The sequence below is a fragment of the Manis pentadactyla genome, chromosome 12 (assembly GCF_030020395.1).
Source record: "Manis pentadactyla isolate mManPen7 chromosome 12, mManPen7.hap1, whole genome shotgun sequence".
Classification (NCBI taxonomy): domain Eukaryota; kingdom Metazoa; phylum Chordata; class Mammalia; order Pholidota; family Manidae; genus Manis; species Manis pentadactyla.
The window spans coordinates 11,764,810-11,786,646 of NC_080030.1; the positions used below are offsets into that span (position 1 = coordinate 11,764,810).

The 21,837-nt window shown below is 58.5% G+C and overlaps 3 protein-coding genes across 4 annotated transcripts; 1 reads left to right on the plus strand and 2 right to left on the minus strand.

Annotated features, from left to right (window-relative positions):
* Window positions 1-4,491: 4,491 nt before the first annotated feature.
* On the minus strand, window positions 4,492-12,032 carry LOC130680045 (yjeF N-terminal domain-containing protein 3). 2 transcript variants are annotated; one of them, XM_057490034.1, is made up of 6 exons: window positions 11,610-12,032; window positions 8,438-8,546; window positions 6,557-6,667; window positions 6,255-6,368; window positions 6,024-6,174; window positions 4,492-4,753 (listed from the first exon to the last, which is right to left on the minus strand). In XM_057490034.1, exons 1-6 carry the CDS (start codon window positions 11,705-11,707, stop codon window positions 4,545-4,547), a joined length of 792 nt encoding a protein of 263 aa, XP_057346017.1. In that variant the 5' UTR covers window positions 11,708-12,032; the 3' UTR covers window positions 4,492-4,544. The 2 variants fall into 2 exon arrangements, with proteins under 2 accessions (XP_057346017.1, XP_057346018.1); XM_057490035.1 differs by lacking the exon at window positions 11,610-12,032 and adding an exon at window positions 11,491-11,531 and having other exon boundaries at window positions 4,493-4,753.
* Window positions 12,033-12,202: 170 nt separating this feature from the next.
* On the minus strand, window positions 12,203-19,343 carry LOC118917623 (NADH dehydrogenase [ubiquinone] 1 alpha subcomplex subunit 13). Its single transcript, XM_057490037.1, has 5 exons — window positions 19,169-19,343; window positions 14,428-14,506; window positions 13,198-13,269; window positions 12,779-12,848; window positions 12,203-12,395 (listed from the first exon to the last, which is right to left on the minus strand). The coding sequence occupies exons 1-5, from the start codon at window positions 19,326-19,328 to the stop codon at window positions 12,276-12,278; spliced, it is 501 nt and encodes a 166-aa protein (XP_057346020.1). The 5' UTR covers window positions 19,329-19,343; the 3' UTR covers window positions 12,203-12,275.
* LOC130680044 (testis-specific serine/threonine-protein kinase 6-like) lies at window positions 19,344-21,527 on the plus strand. Its single transcript, XM_057490033.1, has one exon. It carries the CDS (start codon window positions 20,100-20,102, stop codon window positions 20,919-20,921), a length of 822 nt encoding a protein of 273 aa, XP_057346016.1. The 5' UTR covers window positions 19,344-20,099; the 3' UTR covers window positions 20,922-21,527.
* Window positions 21,528-21,837: the final 310 nt, after the last annotated feature.

Below are 21,837 nucleotides of genomic sequence, written 5' to 3' on the forward strand. Positions count from 1 at the left end.
AGGTGCCAGGCAGGAGAAACGACATTGCCCCCAGCCTCCAGCGGCCCCTAGTCCCTGGCTGACGTCCCAGGCGCTGGCCAGTCTGAGAGGGGGCAGTAGGGATTCAGGGACTCGGAGGATTCAGAGCAGGGAAGAGGGGCTGTGGGGAAGCGGGCTGGGAGCAGAGGTGAAAGGTCTGGGGAGGGCTAGAGCAGTTTAACCCCGCAAAGGAGGGAGAGAGGGAGCTCAAGCAGAGCAACAGCCGGGGCGGTGCAAAGGCCCTGAGGTCGGAATGCGGTAATGGGAGGCATAGTGAGGAGGTCGGTGAAGTGGGCGACGTGCGCCAAAGACGGACCTTGTGGGTCCTGGAGGCACGGGAGGAAGGGGATTAGATTCTTGGAGAGGGGAAACCAGGGCCTGTAGGTAAACAGGTCTGGATCCGATTCACGTTGTAAGATCGCCCCCTGGCGACCCAGTGGACAGAGGGCAGGGAGGGGCGGCCGGCCCACCCGACAGCCAGGTCCACCCTGGTCAGATCACAGCCCTCCTGTCTTCCTGTCGCTGTGTCCCCTCTGGCAGAATGTAGACAAGCTGACCACAGACCCTCTCAGAGCGCTCTCTGCGTGGCCACCGTCCTGAGCGCTTTGGACCCGTGTGCTCACATGATTCCTGCAGAGCGCTATGGAGCAGGAGCTCCTCCTATTCCCACTTCACAGAGACAGACTCATGGCCAGAGGCACACGGAGGAATAATAGTAATAGTGACCAACAGAGGTCTCATTTCCTTTGCGTGGATCAGCCCTTGGACACACAGCCTGCAAGTTTGGGGTCTCAACTTCCCTGGGGTCTCCAGGCCTCCAGTTCTGTGCTCTCTGCAGGGTCTGGAGGCCACAGTGACCTGGCGGCGGTGGCAGGACACGGCGACTGGGCCTCTCACCCCACCCCCACCCCACCCCAACCCCTATCTCCTCCCTGCACAGTGGCCTCCAATCTCCGCTCCCAGGGTGGCCCCTCTCCAGTGAAACCCCTGACCATACACCTCTCAGGCCCATGTTGGGTGGTGGATAATGAGGAGGACCAGCTGAAGGGAGTGGTCAGAGTTGCAAGGGCTCCCACTCCCATCCCTGCACCAGCCTCTTGGTGAATTTTAAAATACAAACTGCTCAAGGATATGGAAAGAAGCGGGAGACCTCCTCTGCAACCAACCCCCAGCTCCTGGTTCCCTCTCCAGAGCCACGGCTGTGACCTGTGTGTCCTTCCAGACACACCTAGATAAAAGTCCCCCTCCCCCGCTTTCAAAAATGTGTGCAACTTGTCCCCCTCCCTGTTTTGTAAAACACGATGCATTGTGGAGAAAAGCTGCTTCAGCCTTTTGAACAGTTGTATGTGTTAGGATGGAGAAAGGAAAAACAAGGACATGCAAACAGAACAGAGAGATGCCATAGGGGGAGAACAGACCAGACCCCAAAGTCCGTGCCTTATATGGAAAGGGGACAGCTCTCCCTGAATTCCATCCTGATGTGCCAACTAAGACCTGGATGTCAGCCTCCTCCCTCTTGGAAGGAAAAAAAGTTTCTAGTTGTCTATTATGTCACCTTTAGCCAATCATACCTCTCCACACCCCCCAAGATAGCTTGCCCACTCCTCCCCCTCCTAATCCCTTAAAAGCCCCCCACCTCCCCAACCGGGTGTGGCTTCTCTGGCCTGTGACAAGAAGGCCACAGAACCTCACCCGGGGGTATTTAAATAAATTACCTGGCCCTTTGTTGCCTCTCTCTGCCTGCTTATTTCAGTTTAAATTTATGTTACAGTATGGTATTACACTGCATCTGGATGTCAACTGACTTAAACTGTCCCCAGTTGAAAGACTTTGCCTTCAGTGTTTAGCAATTACAGAAAAATGTGGCCAGAAGTGCAGCATTTTGAATTCTCACCCACATATATCTGCACGCTCATATTTTCACAAGGGAAATCGATGGGGGGAAGAGGAGTGTGTATTTTGAATAGTAATAGATTCCAGGAAATTGCGCTGATGAGCAGCTGCACCTGTAAGCAGTCCCGCACCCCATCTGTGCAAGTATTACCTGCTATCTAAGGGGGGCCCCCCACGTGAACACTGGGTAGCCCACGACCGCGCACGTGACCCCTTACATGACTCCGCCCAAATCAGAGCCCACTAGCGCATCAGGTGCTACAGGCATCGAGACAGATTGGCCTCTGTGCACCAGCCCTAGTTCTGCTGCCCAGTGCCTGAGCTGGCCCATCAGTGGGCGCTGACATCTTGTCACTGTCTCACCAGCCCCCATCCTCAGAATTCGGAACCCCTGAGGTGTGCTGAGATGTACAGGCAGCGGGAGGTGCCAGGAGCCAGGCAAACTCTGCTGCACAAAATCTACGGGCAGGAAGGGGCTGCCCTCCCACAGGTCAGCTTCTGCTTCCGTCACCTCCTGACTGCTAACTCCTTCCCTGACTCAAGAGCACCCTTCCTGGCCAGGAGAGGACAGACTCAGGTTCTAGAACTCCTGTTTACCTGTATGATCTGGGCAGGTTGGCCCCCACTTCACCTCTGCCTTTCCCCCTTGACAGACAGCCCGAACTCTCAACTCCCTGCTTCTAAGACTTAGACCTTCCCGGGGGGGGGTGTGTGTCCACTTTCAGGGGCTGCCCTGTCCAGGAACCAGGATGGTTTTGGGCTCCTGACCCAGCTTGTGTCCCCTCTTCACGGGAGTCCACCAGCCAGAACTCACACAGCGAGTCCAAGGCAGAGCCAGGATGCGGGTGTAGGGCTACCTCACCTTCCCAGTCCTCCAGGGCTGGCGAGGGCTGGCCAGGGCGAAGCGATGGACCGTCAGAGCCCCAGGCTGGTGCTGTGGGCTCCTCGGGGGAGGTGGTGCCTGTGGGAAGAGTGGGAATTCAGGGAGAAAATGCAATGCTGAGCTGCTTTGAGCTCCTTGTCCTTGAGGTGCTGCCAGGATCGTCCCCACTCACAGAGGAGAAATCTGAGGCTCTGAGGAGCCAGGACTCAGCTCTGGCTGACCCCAAGAACTGCAGCACCCCTCTTCCAGGAAGCCTCCCCAGTCTCCCACAGCCCCATCCCTCCCGCAAGACCCTGCTCCCCAAGACCCAGTCAGCCCTTGGCGTGCTCAGTGGTCATGGGTCCAGTCATGTGGGCCTCTGCCCTCTGGTTGTGCTGCATTCCCCTTCATCCATTTGTTGGCTAAAAGTCCCTCTCTAGTCTACCTTCCATCCCTGCACTTGGGGCCCAGGCTGCCGATGGGAAGTCTTTGGAATTCAGCTTGGCTTCTCTGGCCTGGAGTTACTTGAGATAGTCTGGCTGGGCAATGACCTCAGACCAGCCCCTTCCCTCTCCAAGCCTCTCTCAGTCTACTCATCTGAGAAACGGGCCCGGTTCCCAGTTCCACCGAACATTCCACAGATGGGAATTCCTTTCCTGAGAGGTGTGTGTGTGTGTGTGGAAGAGGGGAAGAGTCAGATGAGAGGGGCTGGCTCTGGTCCCTTCATCCCAGAGCCAGGACCGGGAGCTGCAGGGTCTAAACCTGGGGCTGAAATGGGCGCCCTGCAGTACCCAGGGAACCCCGAGGAAGCTGAAGGTCTCGGCCGCACTGCGGGTGTCCCCCCCCACTGTTCCCGGGGGGAAGGCTGCAGAAGAGGGCCCCTTCCCTCCCGACTTGATTCCACGGCTCTCTCCCCCTCACCCCCCTAAGCCCCCCGAGGCTGTGGAAGGGAATCCGGGCTGGGGAAGTGAGTGAGACCCGCCGGTTCCTCTCCAGGCCGGCTGCCAGACGTTCGGGCGCCCCGCGGGCTGTTCTGGGGGTCGGAGGTGCCTCACCTCGAGCCCCCGCCAGGTGTGCGGCGGCGGCGGCACAGAAGCAGAGCAGTGGCAGCAGTGACGCCATGGCCGGGTCCGAGCGTCCGAGCGGTGGTCCGGGGTCCGCTGGGCGCTCGCGTCGGACTCCCGCGGGTCTGGCGGGCGCTGGGGCTGAGGGTGGGGGCGGGACACGACCGCAGGCCCCACCCCGCCCCGGCCACGCCCCTCCAGGCCCCAGGGAGGCCGCCGCCAGCGAACAAGCCCTGTGGGTCGCCCCCCTCGGTGCGCCCGGCTGCGCCTCCGCCCTCAGGCTGGCGCGCGTCCCTCGTCGCCGCCCGCTGGAAGCCCCTCCTTCAGCCTGGCCCACCCCCCCGTTCTCCACGTAGGGGCCCGAGGTGCCGCGGGACGTGCCTCTTGGAACCATGACGCCTCGGGCGGCCCTTTAGGCGGCTAGAAACCGTCCGTCGAGTCAGGTTCGATCCTCTCGGCGTTAGGCCGCCCCGCGCAGGCTGGAAGTCCCACCGTGCACCTACCCTCCACCTGGCGGCTCGAGCTTCCTCGGAGGCCGGCGAGAAGTCCTTCTGTCTACCCTCCATCCCTTCGGCCTTGGGCCGCCGGGGGCCCGGTGGAAGGCCCTCCCCGCGTCTGCCCACCCGCGCGGCACCCCGGCGCACAGAGGAGGCAGAGGCCAGGTGGCGGCGGCGCGATGTGTTTATTGGCGCGGGGACGCGTGGCGGTCACAGCGCCACGACGCAGTCGGTGCCCGTGTACCCTGGCAGACGCAGAGCGAACTTGCGGCGCACGTCGTCGGGCACGAACCTGCCGGCGACGAAGTGGTGGCGCCCGGAGAAGCGGCCCGCGCAGCGCTTGGGCGCCGTGAGCGACACGAGCACATCCGGCCGGAGCCCGTCCTCCGTCTCCCCGCCGCCGGTCTCCGCGTCCCAGCCTGAGGGGGGACGGCGGGAGGGGGGTCGGGAGCTGCGAGGGGTGCTGGCCTCACAGTCCTGCCGCCTCGACGGCCGCTTCCCCTCCCCCGTGAGATGCGGCCTCTGCTCTCTGACCCGCCTCAGCGGAGCCTCTGCCCGCAGACTCGTCTCCCCCTGTCCTGGGAGGGGTTTCCCTCCCCCTCTGACCGGAGCCTCTGCCCTCAGACTTTTCTGCCCTTTTTCCCACCTGCTACCCAGTCTTTCTCCTGCATGTGACGCAGCCTCTGCCTTCACAGTACATCATTCCCACCTGTGGCCCTTCCCCAGTGAGACCCATGCCTCTGCTCTGACCCAGCATCTGTCTCCCTCCCTGTCAATCCTGAGCTTCTCCACTCAGACTAGAGCCGTTTTCCATCCAGACTTCCCGGCTGGCCTTACCTCTCTGACCAGATGCCCACTCTCTACCCAGAGGACACAACTGCCTCCCTCCTCAGGCAAAGCTCCTCCATCGGGCCTGTCCCCTCACCCCAGGTTCTTGCATCTGCTAACACAGGCCCCCCTCACCACCCAGTTTCAGCATCTGTCCGCTGACTAGACATCCCTGCCTTTACCCTCAGACTAGGTCTTGTCTTTTGAGTTGACAGCACCCCAACCCCTCCCTCGTTAGCCTCTGCCACTTCTCTAACGAGCCTCCACCTCCAGACTGGGGGCTTTGCCTTCTCTCCGGCCTCTGACCAGAGTCTGGGCCCACTAACTAAAAGCCTCCTCCCTCTGACCTTAACCCTCCCTTCTGTGACCCTAGCCTTCATCCTCAGACCAGACAGCCCACATCCTCACAGACAACCCCTGCTCTGTGGCTCCTGGCTGGGATGGCCCTGGGGTCTTGCAAGCCTGGGGATGTTCCGTTGAGTCCAGCCACCCCCGTGGAGGGTCTGGCTGGCCAGCAGCTGTTTGTTCTGTCTGCCCATTGCCTAATGGCTCCAACAGGCACGGGGCGGCGGCCAGGGCAGGCAAGGCCTTTGCCGAGTGAGCTCACGTCTGCCCGGGTAACTGGCCCAGGGTGGGCAGCGGGCAGGCTGGGCTGGATGCTGGGGGGAGAGGGACACAGGGTCACATGGACAGCATCTATGTGATGGTCTTCGCCGTCCACGGGCTGGACGTGAGCTGCAGTCTCCCCCAGAGTGCATGACCCGTCCACACCAGGGAAACAGGCTCAGAGTGGACAGACAGGTTGAGGCCACCCAAAGCCAGTGTACCCAAGGCCCCCCAACCCGCCTCCACCTGGCATGCCTGAGGGAATGTCCAGGCTCACAAGGGGGATGGACAGCAGTTTGAGCGTGGCCAGCGTGCGTATGCAGGGGCCCCCAACCTCACAAGGTTCCACGCCGGGGCCCAGCACAGCATCCACCACCAGCCTGTAGGCATCATTGATGAGCTGGACCTGGGAGGACACGCAGGGTCAGGGAGGCCTTGGGCCATTGTCTCCCCACCTTCCTCCCTCAGTCACCACTGAGCACTGACCTCTGCGGGCAGATAGGATAGAAAGGGGATGTCCATTTTCTCACACTGGGTAGTCAGGTCGCGGTGCAGCAGGTCGAGGGAGCGGGTGGGGTAGAAGATGGTCGGTTCATACTCCTGGGGGGGCGGGAAGGAGTCAGCACTGGGGGCCCTCCCAGTGTCCCCAGGGCCTTAGCCCCCAGACCTGGGTACAGGCAGCAGACCCTGCCTGGGGCAAGCTCTGAAACATCAAGAGGAGGAAGCAATTTCTGCAGGGACAGTGTTGGGGGTAACCCTGGGAAGCTGAAGGGGTCCCTGTTACTCACAAACACCCGCAGGTGCCGGGCACAGACCAGCCCCACAGCCCCGTTCTGCTCTGGGCCGCACACGACCAGCACAGTCCTCTGCTTCCGGGAGAGAGCAGGCAAGGGGAACACCTGGTAGGGGACACGGCAAAGGCAAAGGCATGGCACTGGGCATGTCTTCTTGCTCAGGTGGGGAAACTGAGGCCCAGAGTTGAGGAAGGGACAGGCCATGGGCCTGCAGGCAATAGGCTAGGACAGGAAGAGAGGCATTCTGGGTGAGACACTCTTGGGGTCTGTTTCCTCGTTGGAGGCTCAGAGTCCTTGCCTCAGGCTCTGCCAAGTGGAAGCAGGAAAACGTGCCTCCTGCCACTGCGCCCTGAGGGAGGTTTGTTTACTCTCAGTCTGAGTTGCAGACATTCTTCCACCTTTTTCCACTGCCCCTCCCCCACCCGTGTTTCCAGGCCTGGCCCCTCCCAGGGCGGGGTGGGGAGGGGGGTACTTTTCCAGCCTGAGATGCCCTGTCCCTCTCCGTCTGCCAGTCTTCATGGCTCTGGCTTTCTCCTTGTATCTCTGACTCTCTGTGTCTCCAGTTTGTCTCTCTCTGTCACAGTCTCTATCTCTCATACTCTGTGCCTCCCTTAAATGCAGGAGTTAAGACACTGGTGTTTGAGTCCCAGCCCTGCCTGACTCTCTGTGGCCCCTCCTCTCCCAGCCTCAGTTGCCTGTATCAAACGGGAGTGCCAACAGCTCTGATGGGCACGGGGGTGGGGCAGTGTTCTCCCAGCCAGGGCTGGCTCCTGGGGGCCTGGCTGCACTCTATCCTCCCACCACACACAGGGGAAGTTACTCCCTTTCTGAGTCCCCTCCCCAAGATTTGAGCGAGCCCCTGACCCACCCTGATCATGTCCGGCACAGCACCACACCAGGCCCGGAGCCTGAGAGGGCGTCCGGGTGACAGGGGCCAGTCTCAGACATCCCGGGACTTTCAGGGCCAGAACTGGACGGCTGGTTACCAAAGGCCAGGCAAGAGCTCACTACACCGTGTTTGCTTTATGGCTCTGATTTGCACCATTTCCTTCTCCTCTGGGCACCTAGCTCAGGATATGTTTCATTTGGAAATAGGAACATTTAAGTAAAAAAAAAAAGAGAGAGAGAGGGAGTTCACTTAAAGATACTGAGTTTTTAAAAAAAGTATAGTGTGTAATAATGCAAAGAAGGAAGAAGGGAGGAAGAGCAGAGGAGGGTTACCCGCCTGATTCCATGGGGCACTTCTCTGAGGTGTGTGCATTTATGGACTGGTGTCGGTTTATTATTCTTTCCTCAAGGAGGAAACGGGCCCAGCGTGGTTTGGATCATCGCCCAAGGTGCTGGGTGGTAATATAGTCCTGGCTATTTCTCTTGTGTTACTTGCAGGCACCTGAAGGGCTGGAGGCTTGCCCCAGAGCAGGACACAGCTCTGCTTCCAACCCCTGATGCCCTGTGCAGGCCCCTCCCTGTCTCTGGACCTCAGTTTCCCCTCCTGTGATGTGGGGTTGCTTGGGGGTACTCAGACTGGAGGAGACCATAGCCCCCTTGAGCAAGACCTAGGAGGTGACAGGCAGGTGGTCATGTCTGTGCCTCAATGGCCCCAGACTGGTCCCTGCTCCCCAGCTTCTGAGTCTCTGGGGAACCCCAGGCTCTGCCCTGACCTTCACTGACATCCTTTGACTCGGCTGCCTGCCTGGCCCGAACCAGTGATGATCCTCCCTGGGTCTCAGTTTCCTCATCTGACTGACAGGCTGAGGTGGTCCCAAGCAAAGAGGGGTTCTTGGATGAACCATCCGGGCCACAGGGGTTGTGCACCTAGGCTTCAGCTCTCATGGGCTGGTCAAATGTTTGGGGTCAGGGCCAAGGGTCAGGTACCTTGGCCACAGCCACGGCGCTTGCATGGCCGCACAACTCCACCAGCTGCTGCCGCCCGAAGCGGTAATCCTCCAGAAGCTCCCGCTCCAGGGCGGCTGCCTCCGCAGTGCTGAAGGACAGAGTGGGAAGAGCAGCTCAGAGACACAGACACGGAGAGAGACCTGGAGACAGCAGCTCAGATGGAGCCAGAAATGCCCCACTAATGACCCCGGTCAGGCCCTGGCGCCGCCTTCCAACCTGTTTCCTTAGGGAGGCGCACAAGGTTTGAATGGAAGATCGGCCGTCAGTGGGAGGTTTAAAAGCCCAAACCTGAAGCATAGGCGCCCTCTGGTGTTCTGGGAGGCGCATGTTGGTTCTACTGCCCCAGGCCCGTGCAGGCGCCCCCAACCCCGAAGGTGGGAGGAAGCAGGAGAAATGCAGCCTGAACTTTGACGCGGACGGTGGGCAGATTCCAGGCAGTGAAAACGACTGAGTGCACTCCAGGACATTGGAGGGGGCGGACTGGACTGGTGTCTGCGGAGCATGGGTTTTGAAGGTTGCAGAGGAGTTTGATGGCTCACTGAAGGAAGTGGATGTGCAGCCAGCAGGTATGAGACCCTTTGATGACCACTGTTCAGGAGCAGTAATAAAATTCAAATAATTGTGCAGAACAATGGGGCACACTTGCTGAGTGACAGGAATCTGTTTCACCTGACACCTGCTTCCTCCTTTGCAAAAGTGAAGGCAGGAGGGACTGAATCATTTATGTGGCCCAGTTCAAAATGCAAATGTGGGGCCCCTCTTTCAAAAATTATTAAGAATTTTGAGATGGTGACAGCACAGCATTAAACCAAGTGGTGGGCCCTTCTGGAATAACAACCTGCTAGCCCTGGCATGGGCTTCCAAGGGGCATGGGCATGGTTGGTGCAGAGAGGGAGAGCTGGCACTGAGGAGCTGAAGATGTTCCTCACTCCAGAATCAGGGGTGTGTGGCCAGAAGCCAGCCTCCCTTCAGCAGGACCCCTTCTGGCTGGAGGACAGCACCTAACGCTCAGCTCAACAGCCCCTATAGAATGGAATAATAATAATAATAATAAAATACCCAGGCCCAGAAGTTAGAAGAATATCCAACAACTCAGAGAAGCCAAGTGGCTTGCCCAGGCTCATGCAGGAAGCAAGCAGGAAAACTGCCCCTGCCACCCTTGGAGGCTGACTCTAGAGCCACAGACGGTGTGAGCAGAGAAGCAGAGTCAGACCCACAGAGGGCAGAGGTTTGTCGGGATGAATACTGAGCTTCCTTTCTTCAATTCTGTGAGCAGGAGACTGCCAACCATAGGCCAATTTTGCAGTGTGATCAGGCTGGGTGGCTGCAGGGGCATAGGGTGGGGAGCGAGGACTGCATGGGCTGGGGAGTCAGGGAGGGCTTCCGCAGGAGCTGACACTCTGCGAGGTGATCCAGACGGCAAGAACAGTGAAGGCCAAGGCTCTGTGGTGGGAATGACACTCTGGGAGCCCATGCGGATGGGGGAGATAGAGGCTTACGGCAGGGGGGCCACGTGCCCTGAGTCACGCAGCAACGAGAGTCAGACTCAATCCCAGCTCACCTCAGATGAGGTGAAGGACCAGGCGTGGAAAGGAGCTCACAGTGGGGCCAGCTAAAGGTACTCCCAGGGTGGGCTGGCCCAGCTCCTGGGTAGGAACGCTGGGGAAGACGAGCTTGGGAATGGGGCTCATTCCTCCGCCATCATCGTATGACAGCTCTGGCTGCGGCCTCCGTAGTGGAGGCTACCCATGACTCCTCTCCCTCTGTCCCGAAGCTGTGGCCTTGGGCCAGCACTGGGAACGGTACCGTCCTAACTGGTCATTAGAGTGGTAAGGGGACGGCCAGGCGAGGGGCCTGGGATGGTGGCCGCAGAGGCTCTGGGTAAGCCTGCGAGGGCATTAGGACCAGTGAGGAGAGGGACAGGGCAGAGGTGTTGTGGGGCTCAGTGTCGGGGGGACAGAGGAAGGGGCTGTCAGGAGGGTGCCCCTTGCTCCTTCCTACCTCAGCCCGCAGAGGAGAGGAGCTCCCACTATCAGAGTTTCCCCACCAGCCCAGAGGGCTGGGCGGACCTGGTTCCACAGGGGCCTGAGCCAGGCGTCCCAACTTGCTTAAGAGAGAGGGATCTTTGGGAGGGGACGCCCTAAGGCCAGGGCTCCTGCGCCCTACCTCCCCTGCCTCTCCCCGTCCTCCCACCTCCTCCCGCCAGCGTGCCACCATTGCTCACCGGGCTGCCTGCAGCCGTCCCACAACACCCAAACTCCTCTTCAACACACTTTGAAAACCTGAACCCCAGACTGCATTGCCCACCCCCGTCCCAAATCCTCCTATGGCTTCCCAGGAGTCAAAGAATATTCAAATCCCTCACCACGCCTACATGTCCCCCACCTCACTGCCTCCTCTCCCCTTGCCCCCCACATCCCACTCCCACCCACCCCACAGTGCCCCATCCTTCTCACTTGGCATTTGAGTCCCCACCATCCCCGCACAAGGTGAAATCGCAGCTCCATCTTCCAGAACATTCTTCTCCCCCTGCCTAGGATGAGCTGGGACTCTAGGCTGCACCTGGACCTCAGTCCCTGGACGGTATCTGCCCTGGGAAGAGGACTGTGTGGACAGGGCTGAGGCGGTCAACAAGGGGCTGTTGGGTGAATCTGGTTTCCCGTGAGGTCCACAGCCCTATTTGGGGCCTCTCGTCCCACAGGAGGGGGACTCAGGACGAGGGGAGACAGCCACAGCTGCCAGCTTCAGACCCCTGACACGTGGCCCATGTGTTTAGAAATTGCCCCAGTCCTGGCACAGGTAGTGGTTGTCCTGTTTGAGCCTTAGTTTCCCCTCTGGACAAGGGGACTCCAACGCGGGTATGAGCCCTTTGAGCACTAGGAGAGCTCAGCTCATCCCAGACGGACAAGGAGCGGCGGGCTCCAGGCTCCCTGGGAGGGAGGGACAGCGCGGTGAGCCCTGGACCAGCGGGGGCCAGCAAGATGGGGAGTCCCCAGCGGTGCTGATGAATAATGCATGAGGGGCGGGCCCACCACGGTTGCAGTTTCCCAGGGAACATGGCTCGGGTGGCGCTGGCTGCGGCAGGTACAGTGGCTCCAGCCCCACGACTCCCCCGGGCCCCATCCCACGGCTGCGCCCCTCCCGGGCTGACCTGAGGAAACGTCGCTCTTCCGGCGCCGCCGCCAGGTCCGGAACAGCCGCGCAGCTCATGGCCAAGGTGTACGGGACGCGCACCGCCGCCTCCGCCATTTAAGCGCAGCCCCAGCCGGGACGCACCGCCCGCTGCGCGTCCGTTAATCAGGCGGCGCCGCGGGCGGCCATTGGCCGACAGCGGGGGACTTAACCCTCTCACGCCGTGGCAGAGCTGCCCGCAGGCGCGCCGGCAAGACCGAGGCGCGGATCTGGGCAGGGAAACGAGGTCCGGGGGATTCCGGACCGGTCACACCGCTGTGGGATCCTGGTCCAGGAGCACGGGGTTCCCCGCCTCTGCCGCCAGGGCTCTCCTCTCCAGGTCCCCCTCCCACCCCTGTGCCCGCGTGAAGAAGCCCCAAGACTGGAGAGGTGGGCTGTTGACAAGCAGTTTCAAATGGTGGAAGGATCCCGGGATATTTGGGGGTCGAGGTTGATGGACCCAGAGGCAGCCTCTGGGTGGGTTTTAAGGCACCCCGCCTGTCATCTTCTGCTGGAGTCCCCAGATCTAGTCTGTGTGGCCCCATCCCAGTTAGCCGCAAGGACACAGGCAGGCCCGTCTCCACAGCCTTTATTCCGTCCTGGTGGGGAGGCGGCAGGGGCTGGTGGTCTGAGCGCCGCAGGCCCCCTACATGTACCACAGGAAGCCGTAGGTGTTGCGGATGATCTCCTCGCTCGGGCGCAGCCCATAGAGCTCCCCCATCACGGGGGTCACCCAGCGCGTGGTGTGGAACACGGACTCTCCCACCTGCGGGGACAACAGGGATCGGTGGGGTGCAGCTGCCCCCTTAGGCCCGCACCGCCTGCTGGGACCCACCCTGGCAGTCAGCGCCCACATTAAAATAGGGGCTGCCTTCCTATATACAGAGAATACAAGTAATGATTCTACAGCATCTTACTACGCTGATGGACAGTGACCGTAATGGGGTGTGTGGGGGGCACTTGATGATGGGGGGAGTCTAGTAACCATGTTGTTCATGTAATTGTTCATTAGCGATACCAAAACTTTAAAAAGTCGGGGGCTGCCTTCCCCGCCGCACACCTGGCACCCACCCCTCTCGCTTCAGGTTTTCCTTGGGAGGTTGCGTTTCTGCAGCGGACTGGACCCCGCCCTCCCTGCCTGGGACCCACCTTCCAGTTGGGCACATCTTTCATGATGATGGCCTCCTCCTCCAGGTTTTCCCGAAGCATCTGTAGCACCCTGCAGGGACAGCGTGGGAGGTGGGGGCCTCATTATGTTGCCTGATGCGCCCGCCAGGGCTCTCCACGTTCCAGTCCCCACCACTTCCTGCTGCTTCAGGCCCTGCGCACTGAGCCTTCTCCTTTCCCCTCCTCCCGGGGCAAACCTGCTGTCCTCCAGCGGCAGCCCAACACCCCCTCCTTCAGGAAACCTTTCCATCTTCCTACTTGGGTCTTTAAGTCAAGTCTGGGGACGCTCTGACCGTGCAAGCACGCAGCTGCCAGGCTCCACGAGCATTCTGGCCCTGCCCCGAGCTGAAGCCAGAGGCCCTCAGGCCTGTGGCCTCTCAACCCTGGCCTGGCAGCCCCACCTCCGGTCCTTCTCTGCCTGCAGCAGTGGCATCAGTGCAATACGGGCCTCGAAGTCCTCGATCTGCAAGCGCCTGTGAAACCCCAAAACCGACAGTCACGTCAGACCAGGCTGGGGTGAGGGGCAGAAGACATGAGCCTCAGACACTCCGGGTGATGCGTGGGGAAGGGTTTGCGGGAGAAGTGAGCAGGTGGGGCAGGGCAGGGGTGGTGGGCTCTGCCCACAGATGCCCAAAATGAGGGTGAGGGGACGTGCAGCTAGCACATAGCACAAGCACCCTTCGGCCTACAAGACTTCTGGCTTCACTTTCCTTTCAATTAAAACCCTCTTTTCATGTTAAAACTCACCCTGCCCTGATGACTGGTGAAGCCCCGGGGGTGGGGAGAGTTCATCACAGGGCTCTGGATGGTACAAAACCACACCCCTTCATCTCAGAATACCCGTGGGGTGTGAGCCCAGGGAAGGTGGGGCCTGTGCACTGTACGGGGCTCCCTTCTTCTCCCTGCTCTGCAGTGTCTTCCAAGCCCCAGCGCCATCTGCGCTCAGAGAGCAGCACCCAGGGATGTGACCCAGGGAGAGGCTGACTGCCCTGTGTCCTCATCACCAGGAAGCTTGCAGCAGTGCAGAGAAGGGTCTGGATGAATGCCAAGCCCCACCCCAGCCCCAGGTCCCAGGGTAGCATCCCCACCCCAGGCTGCTGCCCCCACCCCAGCAGCACTCTGTTGTCACTACTGTGTCCACACCCTCTGCAGGTGGCACGTCCCAGGCCTCATCTGTCCAGTGTGGGGCCCCACTATCTGGCACCCCCAGAAGCTTGAGTTCATGCAACAGTGCTGAGCACCCACCCCAGGTAGGGACCTCTCCAGCACCACCCTCAGATACCCAGCCTCAAGGGTGAGCGAGCTCAAGGGTTGGGGGACGGTGCTAAGGAGACGTGACACAAGACAGGACAGGGTGGAGGGGCCCACAGTCAGAGGTCAATGAGGAGGAGACACCTGCTATGGCAGCCGGCAAGCTTGCAGGTGGCTGGAATCTGAGCCTAGGCCACAGCAGGCGTCGGTCCCTCAGGTCCCATGTGACTGGCAGGGCCATCGTCTTGGGTGGCCATTTTCTAAGCCCTGATAATCTGCACTGCCTGGTCACCACTGACAAAAACTGCCAGGGCAGCCCATCCTGGGCTTGCCCCTCGGCCTCAGGTCCTAGGGCACAGGGCCCCCCAGCCAGGGCCTACCTGCGCTCGCGGTTCCACTTCATCATGCTCCAGTACCCGAAGAGCAGGGCCCCAATGCCCACAGCAAACATGCTGTAGCCTGTGGGGAGACGGGGGCCACCTCAGCACCTGCACACGCCAGGCAGGCCACCCCGTGCCGCGCCTGCCTGTGACGTCTGCCTGCTCACTGTGCAAATACTCCAGAAACATGGTTGGTGGGGAGGGGAAAGCCAGGGCCCTGTCTATCATGTATTTTTTGTCTTTGTGGAGGGTCCAGAGCCCCTCCCATAGCCGCCCCCTCCTCAGCAGCTGCAGACTACCCTCTGTCCCAGCCACCCGCTCTGCCTCCAGGCCAGGGCTTCCGGAAGGTAGGGGCTGCAGAACCGGGTGGGGACTGCAGGAGGGCATGAGAGTCTAGATGTTTATGGTTGGGTGGTCCTAGCCCCACCAACCTTCTAGAAGGTCATTTGGTTTCCAGGCACCATGTGGGTCCTCATGAGTTGGGATGTTGTCTGCAGCTAGGTCCCAGCTCCATGGTGGCTGCCTGGGCCACCTCCCTGAATGCAGCCCACAGGGGGCTGGACAGGGCTTCCAGAGGCAGCAGTCCCCTCCAGGGGCCGCTCAGCACCCCTGGGTTCCCAGGGTGCGGCTGCCTCCCGGCCCAGTGGGGTCGAGACCCCTGCCTGGACACAGGGAACGGAAGCGGTCATGAATATTTACTGACCAGCGGACACCTGCACTGCAATCCTCACTGCCGGGCCACAGGCACCTGGGGTCTTCAGGGAGGCTCAGCTGCCTGGGGTCTAACTCACCCAGAGCTCCCTAACTTTTGCATATTGGTCTCCTTTGGATGGGCCTCATGGTTGCTGGGACAAACTGCCGAGTTCGACTAGGCTGAGCTCCAGGTATCACCCAGTAAATGACCAGCAAATGGTGGGTCAAGCAGAGGCCACTCCCTGGGCCTAGTCGGGGGCAGAGCTGGTGCTCTGGGAGTGTGGTGGGGGTGCCTGCACTGTCCCCGTCCCCATCTTTCACCTTCCGCTTGGCTCAGGTCCACGGCTCATCTGGACCCTGACGGCCCCAAAGATGAGTGAGAAACTGGCTCGATTTTTTTATCCTTAGTTAAACCTGCTAAAAACATGAGTTCAGGGTAGGACACTTCCTTGTTAAGAGAGGCAGGGTAGCAAGGGCGCTGTGGTTCCTGGGCTCAGAGGCAGGGCCTCTCCAAGGAGCCTGAATGCCAGGACCAGCTCCCAGGGCCCCTGTGGCACTCACACGCAGCCGGCCACCTGTGCCGGAACTTGGACCTCTCTCTGCAGGGCGGGAGCGTCTCATCAGAACTGCCTCGTTCTTTTCAACAGCCGCAGGGAAGCCCAGGGCCTCTTCTGACCCTGCCCCAGGGGACCAGGGGACAGTCCTGGGGTGTCCTAGTAGAGACCCTGTGCCCTCGCACTGGGCACCCTGCCATTGGGCCCTCTGGAAGATAGAGCCCAAGACCTAGGGGGCCTCTAACTCATCTTTCTTGCTGACAGCTGCGAGGCTGAGACCCCAGGCCCTCATGCGAGCTGGCGGGGAGGGGTCTATGCCTCAGGAGCTGCCAGTCTGGCGGGGGAAGCTGACTAGGGGCATGTACAGAGGGGGTGCAGGCCATGTGAAAAGACCTAAATAAATGGAAACATACCGTGTTCATGTGTCAAAACAACATTAACCAGATGGTAGCACTCTCCCGTTTGAGGTAGATTCAACGCAGATCCCATCAGAATCCCAACTTTCCCCCAACCAGCCCCAAAGAAATTGGCAAGCAGATAGTGAAATGCACACAAAAACACAAGGGAGCAAATTAGCCAAGACAATTCTGAAGAACAAAGTTGGAGGACTTGCACTTCATGATTTCAAAACTTGTCACACAGCTGTGTGTACAAGACAAGAGAGCCTGGCATGGCCTAAGGACAGACATGTACTTGATGGAACAGAGCTGAGTCCAGAAATAAGTGCCCACATTTATGGTCAATTGATTTTGGACAAGAGCGCCAAGACAAATCAATGGGGAAGGAACAGTCTTTTCAGCAAATTGGACAACTGGAGAGTCACATGCAAAAGAATCAAGTGTGCTTCTTCCCCTCCACACACACAGAAGTTAACTCAAAATGGATCGAAGACTTCAACGTCAGAACTAAAGCTATAAAACTTTTAGACAACAGGATGATGTGAGAAGCACGAGTGACCAATAAAAAGAAAAAAGATGAACTGGACATCACTGAAATTAAACGCTTGTGCTGCAAAGGACACCACCGACAAGGTGAAAAGCCAGAATAGGAGAAAGTATTTGCAAATCATCTCTCAGATAATAGAATGGTACCCAAAATATATAAAGAACTCTCAAAATACAGTAATAAAAAGATGAACGGCCCAACTAAAAATGTGTCAAGGACCTGAACAGACATTTCTCCAAGGAAGATCTACAAATGGCCAACACACACATGAAAAGATGCTCCGTGTCATTAGTCACCAGAGAATTGCAAATCAAAACCACAGTGAGATCCCACCTCACACTGACTAGGAGGGCTAGATTTTTAAAACAAGGAAAATTACCATTGTGGCCATTCAACAAGCAGTAACTGAACGCAGGCACAAAAACCAAAGACCAGAAGGGGCATCTACCTCACCCCTCGGCAGCCAGCAAAGACGGTGGGTTTGCGATGGCTATAATGCAAGTTGGTGGAAAAGGGTGTGATCAGGAGACCTGACCCTAGAGACTGGTATTTTGGACACACAGGGGGTTCTGCTGTCATGCACTGGGAGAGAACGAGGACAAAGAGCATGTCTGTGACTTGAAAATAAAAAAAGACGCTGAACACGAGTTGTCAAGGGAGACCTGAGGGCTGAGATCCTTCTGCGGCCTGGTCTGGGTGAGGGTCACACACTGCACAGGACTACACAGTCCTCGAGCTGCATACCTGAGGGGTGCACTCGACTCCAGGGGAGAAATATGGTTATGTCAGATCACATGTTCGCGCAGTATGATCTGGGGTAAGCTGAGTGCCCCTGTGGTGCCAGATCGGGCGTGCTGGGTAAGGCCCTTGGGGTAGATTTGTAAACAGTAGTAATAAAGCAGCAGCAGTGTACAGACTACCTGGACAGCAAAGCATAAAGCATTTATCTGGCCCTTTATAGAAAAAATTTGCCCATCTCTGTTCTGGGATATATGGAGAAAAAAGAGAAAAAATCAGGAAGGGGTTAAGGAAGGCTTGAGTTTTAACCTTCCTATAGATTGAATTACTACTTTTTCTTTAAACCATGGGAACAAATTCTTTTTTTTAAATCGAAGCTTAATTTGCCTAACATACAGATTTTAAATGTTGAGTCATGGTAAATGAATTCACCCTTAACTTATTTTAAATTTTGTATTTCTCTTGTTAACCCTGGGTGCAGTTTGGGTTCCTTTTACTTTCTGTTACATTTTCCTGTGTTTAAACTCAATGACGAATCTGAAAATGGTCATCAAAACATTTGAAAAATTTAAGAACACATATTGCCGGGACATCTGGCAAGCGGGCACCAAATTTTGCTCTGGGTGGCCTTGGGGGCAGGGCGCAGCCTCTCTTGGGCCTCAGTTTCCCCACCTGTGAAACCAACGTGTGGCCAAGAGAGAAGGGCATGGCTTAAACGAATCTAAATTTGTTTTTATTTTTTCTTAAGCAATTACAATTATCTGGCACGTGTCTTTCTCAGGAGGTGCTATGCAATGGAAAGGGGACTGGACAGAGTTAGAAGCTAGCTCTGCCATAGTTTTTTTTTTTTGGTATCATTAACGTACAATTATATGAGCAACATTATGGTTACTAGACTCCCCCTATTATCAAGTCCCCACCACATACCCCATTACAGTCACTGTCCATCAGCATAGTAAGATGCTATAGAATCACTACCTGTCTCCTCTGTGTTGTACCGCCTTCCCCATGCCCTCCCACCCTCCCCAGTCCCTTTCCCTTTGGTAACTGTTAGTCCATTCTTGGGTTCTGTGAGTCTGCTGCTGTTTTGTTCCTTCAGTTTTTGCCTTGTACTTATGCTTCACAGATGAGTGAAATTATTTGGTACGTGTCTTTCTCCGCCTGGCTTATTTTACTGACCATAATACCCTCTAGTTCCACCCATGTTGTTGCAAATGGTAGGATTTGTTTTCTTCTTCTTTATTTTTGGATTTGTTTTCTTCTTATGGCTGAATAATACTCGAATGTGTATATGTGCCACATCATATTTATTCTTTCATCTTCCAATGGACACTTAGGTTGCTTCCATTTCTTGGCTAAACTAATCTAAATTTAAACCTCTGTCAAATGGTTATAATAAGCGGGACCGAGAAGACAAGTAGGGACTCAGTGGCATCTTCCTACACTGATGGACAGTGACAGCAATGGGGTATGTGGTGGGTACTCGATAATATGGGTGAATGTAATAACCACATTGTCTTGCTTCTGAACCCTTTGTAAGAGTGTATACCAATGCTACCTTAATTAAAAAAAAATAAGAGTAAATAAATAGATAATAAGCGGGACCGACCTCTCCGGCCGTTAGGTGAGGGAGGCACAGGCCTCCGTCCGCGCTCCGCAGCTCGCCGTGGTCACCGCTGTTACTGCGGAGGCCCCCGGGGTCCGCCGCTCCGCCCGCCGTCACCCGCGGGAGACACTGAGGCCCGCTAGCGTCCCCGGAGCCCCGCCCCGACGGCCCACACCCTGACACACCCGCGCCGTGCGACACTGACCCGACAGTCCCCGACGGGGAAGATTCCGCTTGTAATCGATGGGGCCGTAGCCCCCCGGCGGGGGCATGTCCTGCTTCACCTTCGCTGCCGCCATGCTCGAAGAGCCATGCGCTTCCGGCCGCGAGCGGAAGTTACGGAAACGGGGGTGGAGTGCCGCCATGCTGAGTGTGGCAGAAACTACAGTGCCATCTCGGGAACCTAGCACGCTGCCGCAGCGATTCCAGGCCACTGGCGAGTCGGGCAGCGAGGCCTGGGACTGACTGGGCAGCGGAGGAGCTATTATTTCCCCTTCTTTCAGAAGGGGCGTGGCTCGGTCGGAGCGGGTCCAGCCGCCAGGGTTCTGGCCCTACAGGACCTCCTGGTCACCTTCTCTCTGGAGGATGCTCAGGGCCAGTCGGAAACCCCATGCTCTCGAGGGAGCCAAGTCTCCGAGTTAAGCTCACTTTGGCATTTTCTCCCCTTTGCGGGGCTCTGCGGACAGCCCAGGGCTCCACTGGTCAGGTATGGGTACACAAAGTAGGGGGGTGGGGTGCGACTGCTCCTTGGATTCGGAGTCACAAAGAGCCTTCCCACTGCCAGGCACAGATTCCGCTTCCCTCGGTGGTGGCCGGGACCCCTTGCTAGTGGCCTCTCATGAGAACTGGGCCATTCAGAGCGATTGTCAGTCACGAAGCCCAAGGGTCTTGGGGGGTCATGCGGGGTGGGGGTCGGAGAGGCCCCACCCCGAGGCGGGATGACGCCCGCAGCTACTTCACAATACACAAATTGTTACCTGGGCAATAAAAAGCACGGGGCGGTGAAGACCCGGGAGTAGGCGCCCGGGGGGCATGGGAGTGCAGATGCCAAGCACCATGGGTTGGGCCTGAGATGGGAGTCCGGCCACCTTCCGACAACAGCCGCCACCTGCTCCCCGTGCGCCCCAGATGCCACTATGTCGGATGACAGAATTCTGAACAAACTCGGCTACAAGCTGGGCCGCACGATAGGTGAGGGCAGGTTTTCCAAAGTTAAGGTGGCCACGTCTAAGAAATACCAGGGAACGGTGGCAATCAAGGTGGTGGACCGGCGGCGCGCGCCTCGCGACTTTGTCGACAAGTTCCTGCCGCGTGAGCTATCCATCCTTAGGAGCGTGCGGCACCCACACATCGTGCACGTCTTCGAATTCATTGAGGCGTGCAATGGGAAGCTGTACATCGTGATGGAGGCAGCCGCCACGGACCTGCTGCAAGTCGTGCAGCGCAACGGGTGCATCCCCGGAGGGCAGGCGCGCGACCTCTTCGCGCAGTTAGCCGGCGCTGTGAGCTACTTGCACAATCACCAGCTGGTGCACCGCGACATCAAGTGCGAAAATGTGCTGCTGAGCTCAGACGAGCGCCACGTCAAGCTTACGGACTTTGGCTTCGGCCGCGAAACACACGGTTGCCCTGAGTTGAGCACCACCTACTGCGGCTCTCTCGCCTACGCGGCACCCGAGGTACTCCGGGGCATCCCCTACGATCCCAAGAAGTACGACATGTGGAGCCTGGGAGTCGTGCTTTACGTCATGGTCACCGGGTACATGGCCTTCAACGACTCGAACATCGCTAGCCTGCCCTGGCGCCAGAAGCGTGGCGTCCTCTACCCAGAAGGCCTCGAGCTGTCCGAGCGCTGCAAGGACCTAATCGCCAAGCTGCTACAGTACTACCCGTGTGCCAGGCCTTCGGCGGGCCAAGTAGCGCGCAACGCCTGGCTGCTTGAACAGGACTCCGGTTAGGAGGCGGGGTTCCCACCATCCCTGCTGCCCCGAGCATTGCGCACGCGCCGTCGCACTCGGGACAGGCGCGCTCGTGGAGTCCCACGTAGTTCCTGCTTGCCACCGCGCAGATGTTCTTCCCCCTTCCCCTTTCCCCTCGACCCCTGGGGCCTCAGTCGCCAGAGTTAGGAATTTAGCTCCTCCTACACGATCCCGAGAACAGGAGGGCGCGTGCGCTTCCCAGACTCCCCGCCAATGGAGACGGAACATTGCGTCTGCGCGGGGTGAGAGACGGCTGCGCAGCGGGAGGCACGTCCGCAGATGTGCGGCTGCTGCCGAGTGGCCCTTCCCGGGAGGCGTCCGTCCCGAGTCCCCAGCTCACGCTGGTACGGGACGGCGCGCTCTGGGCGCTGCCCGCCCTGGAACCTGAGCATTAAACTCCCTCTTCCCGGCACCTTGCTCTAGCGATGACGCCCTTTTACAGAGGGGGGCGGCGGTCGTCCCTGGGGGAAGGCGGGCGCGATCGGGGCGTTTTACAGGAAGGCTTGTTGAGGCTCTTACTCTGGGTCTCGAAAGGGAGTTGAGAGGGCTCAAACCCGGGTCTTTTTGGGCTCCCTAGACAGGGCAGAGGGCTTTGGCGTCGTCCCCGGGGACAGTGGAGATACTGGACTGGGAAGCAAGACCCCAGTACCCCTCCCGTGTTTAAGGATGGGACGGGGGTTGGGTGGGGGCGCCTGTCTGGGCTAAACAGCGTTTACAGATGAGGAACCAGCCCCCACAGATGTCACTTGCCCAAGAGCACATCTGGAATTTGAACCCAGCTATGGCTGACGTGGGGGGAAGACGTGGCGGTGAGGGTGAGTCTGTGGGCAGATGCTAGGCTGTTGTCCATGCATTTATTGAACGCCAGCTGTGTGCCCGGCTCTGGGACTCAGCA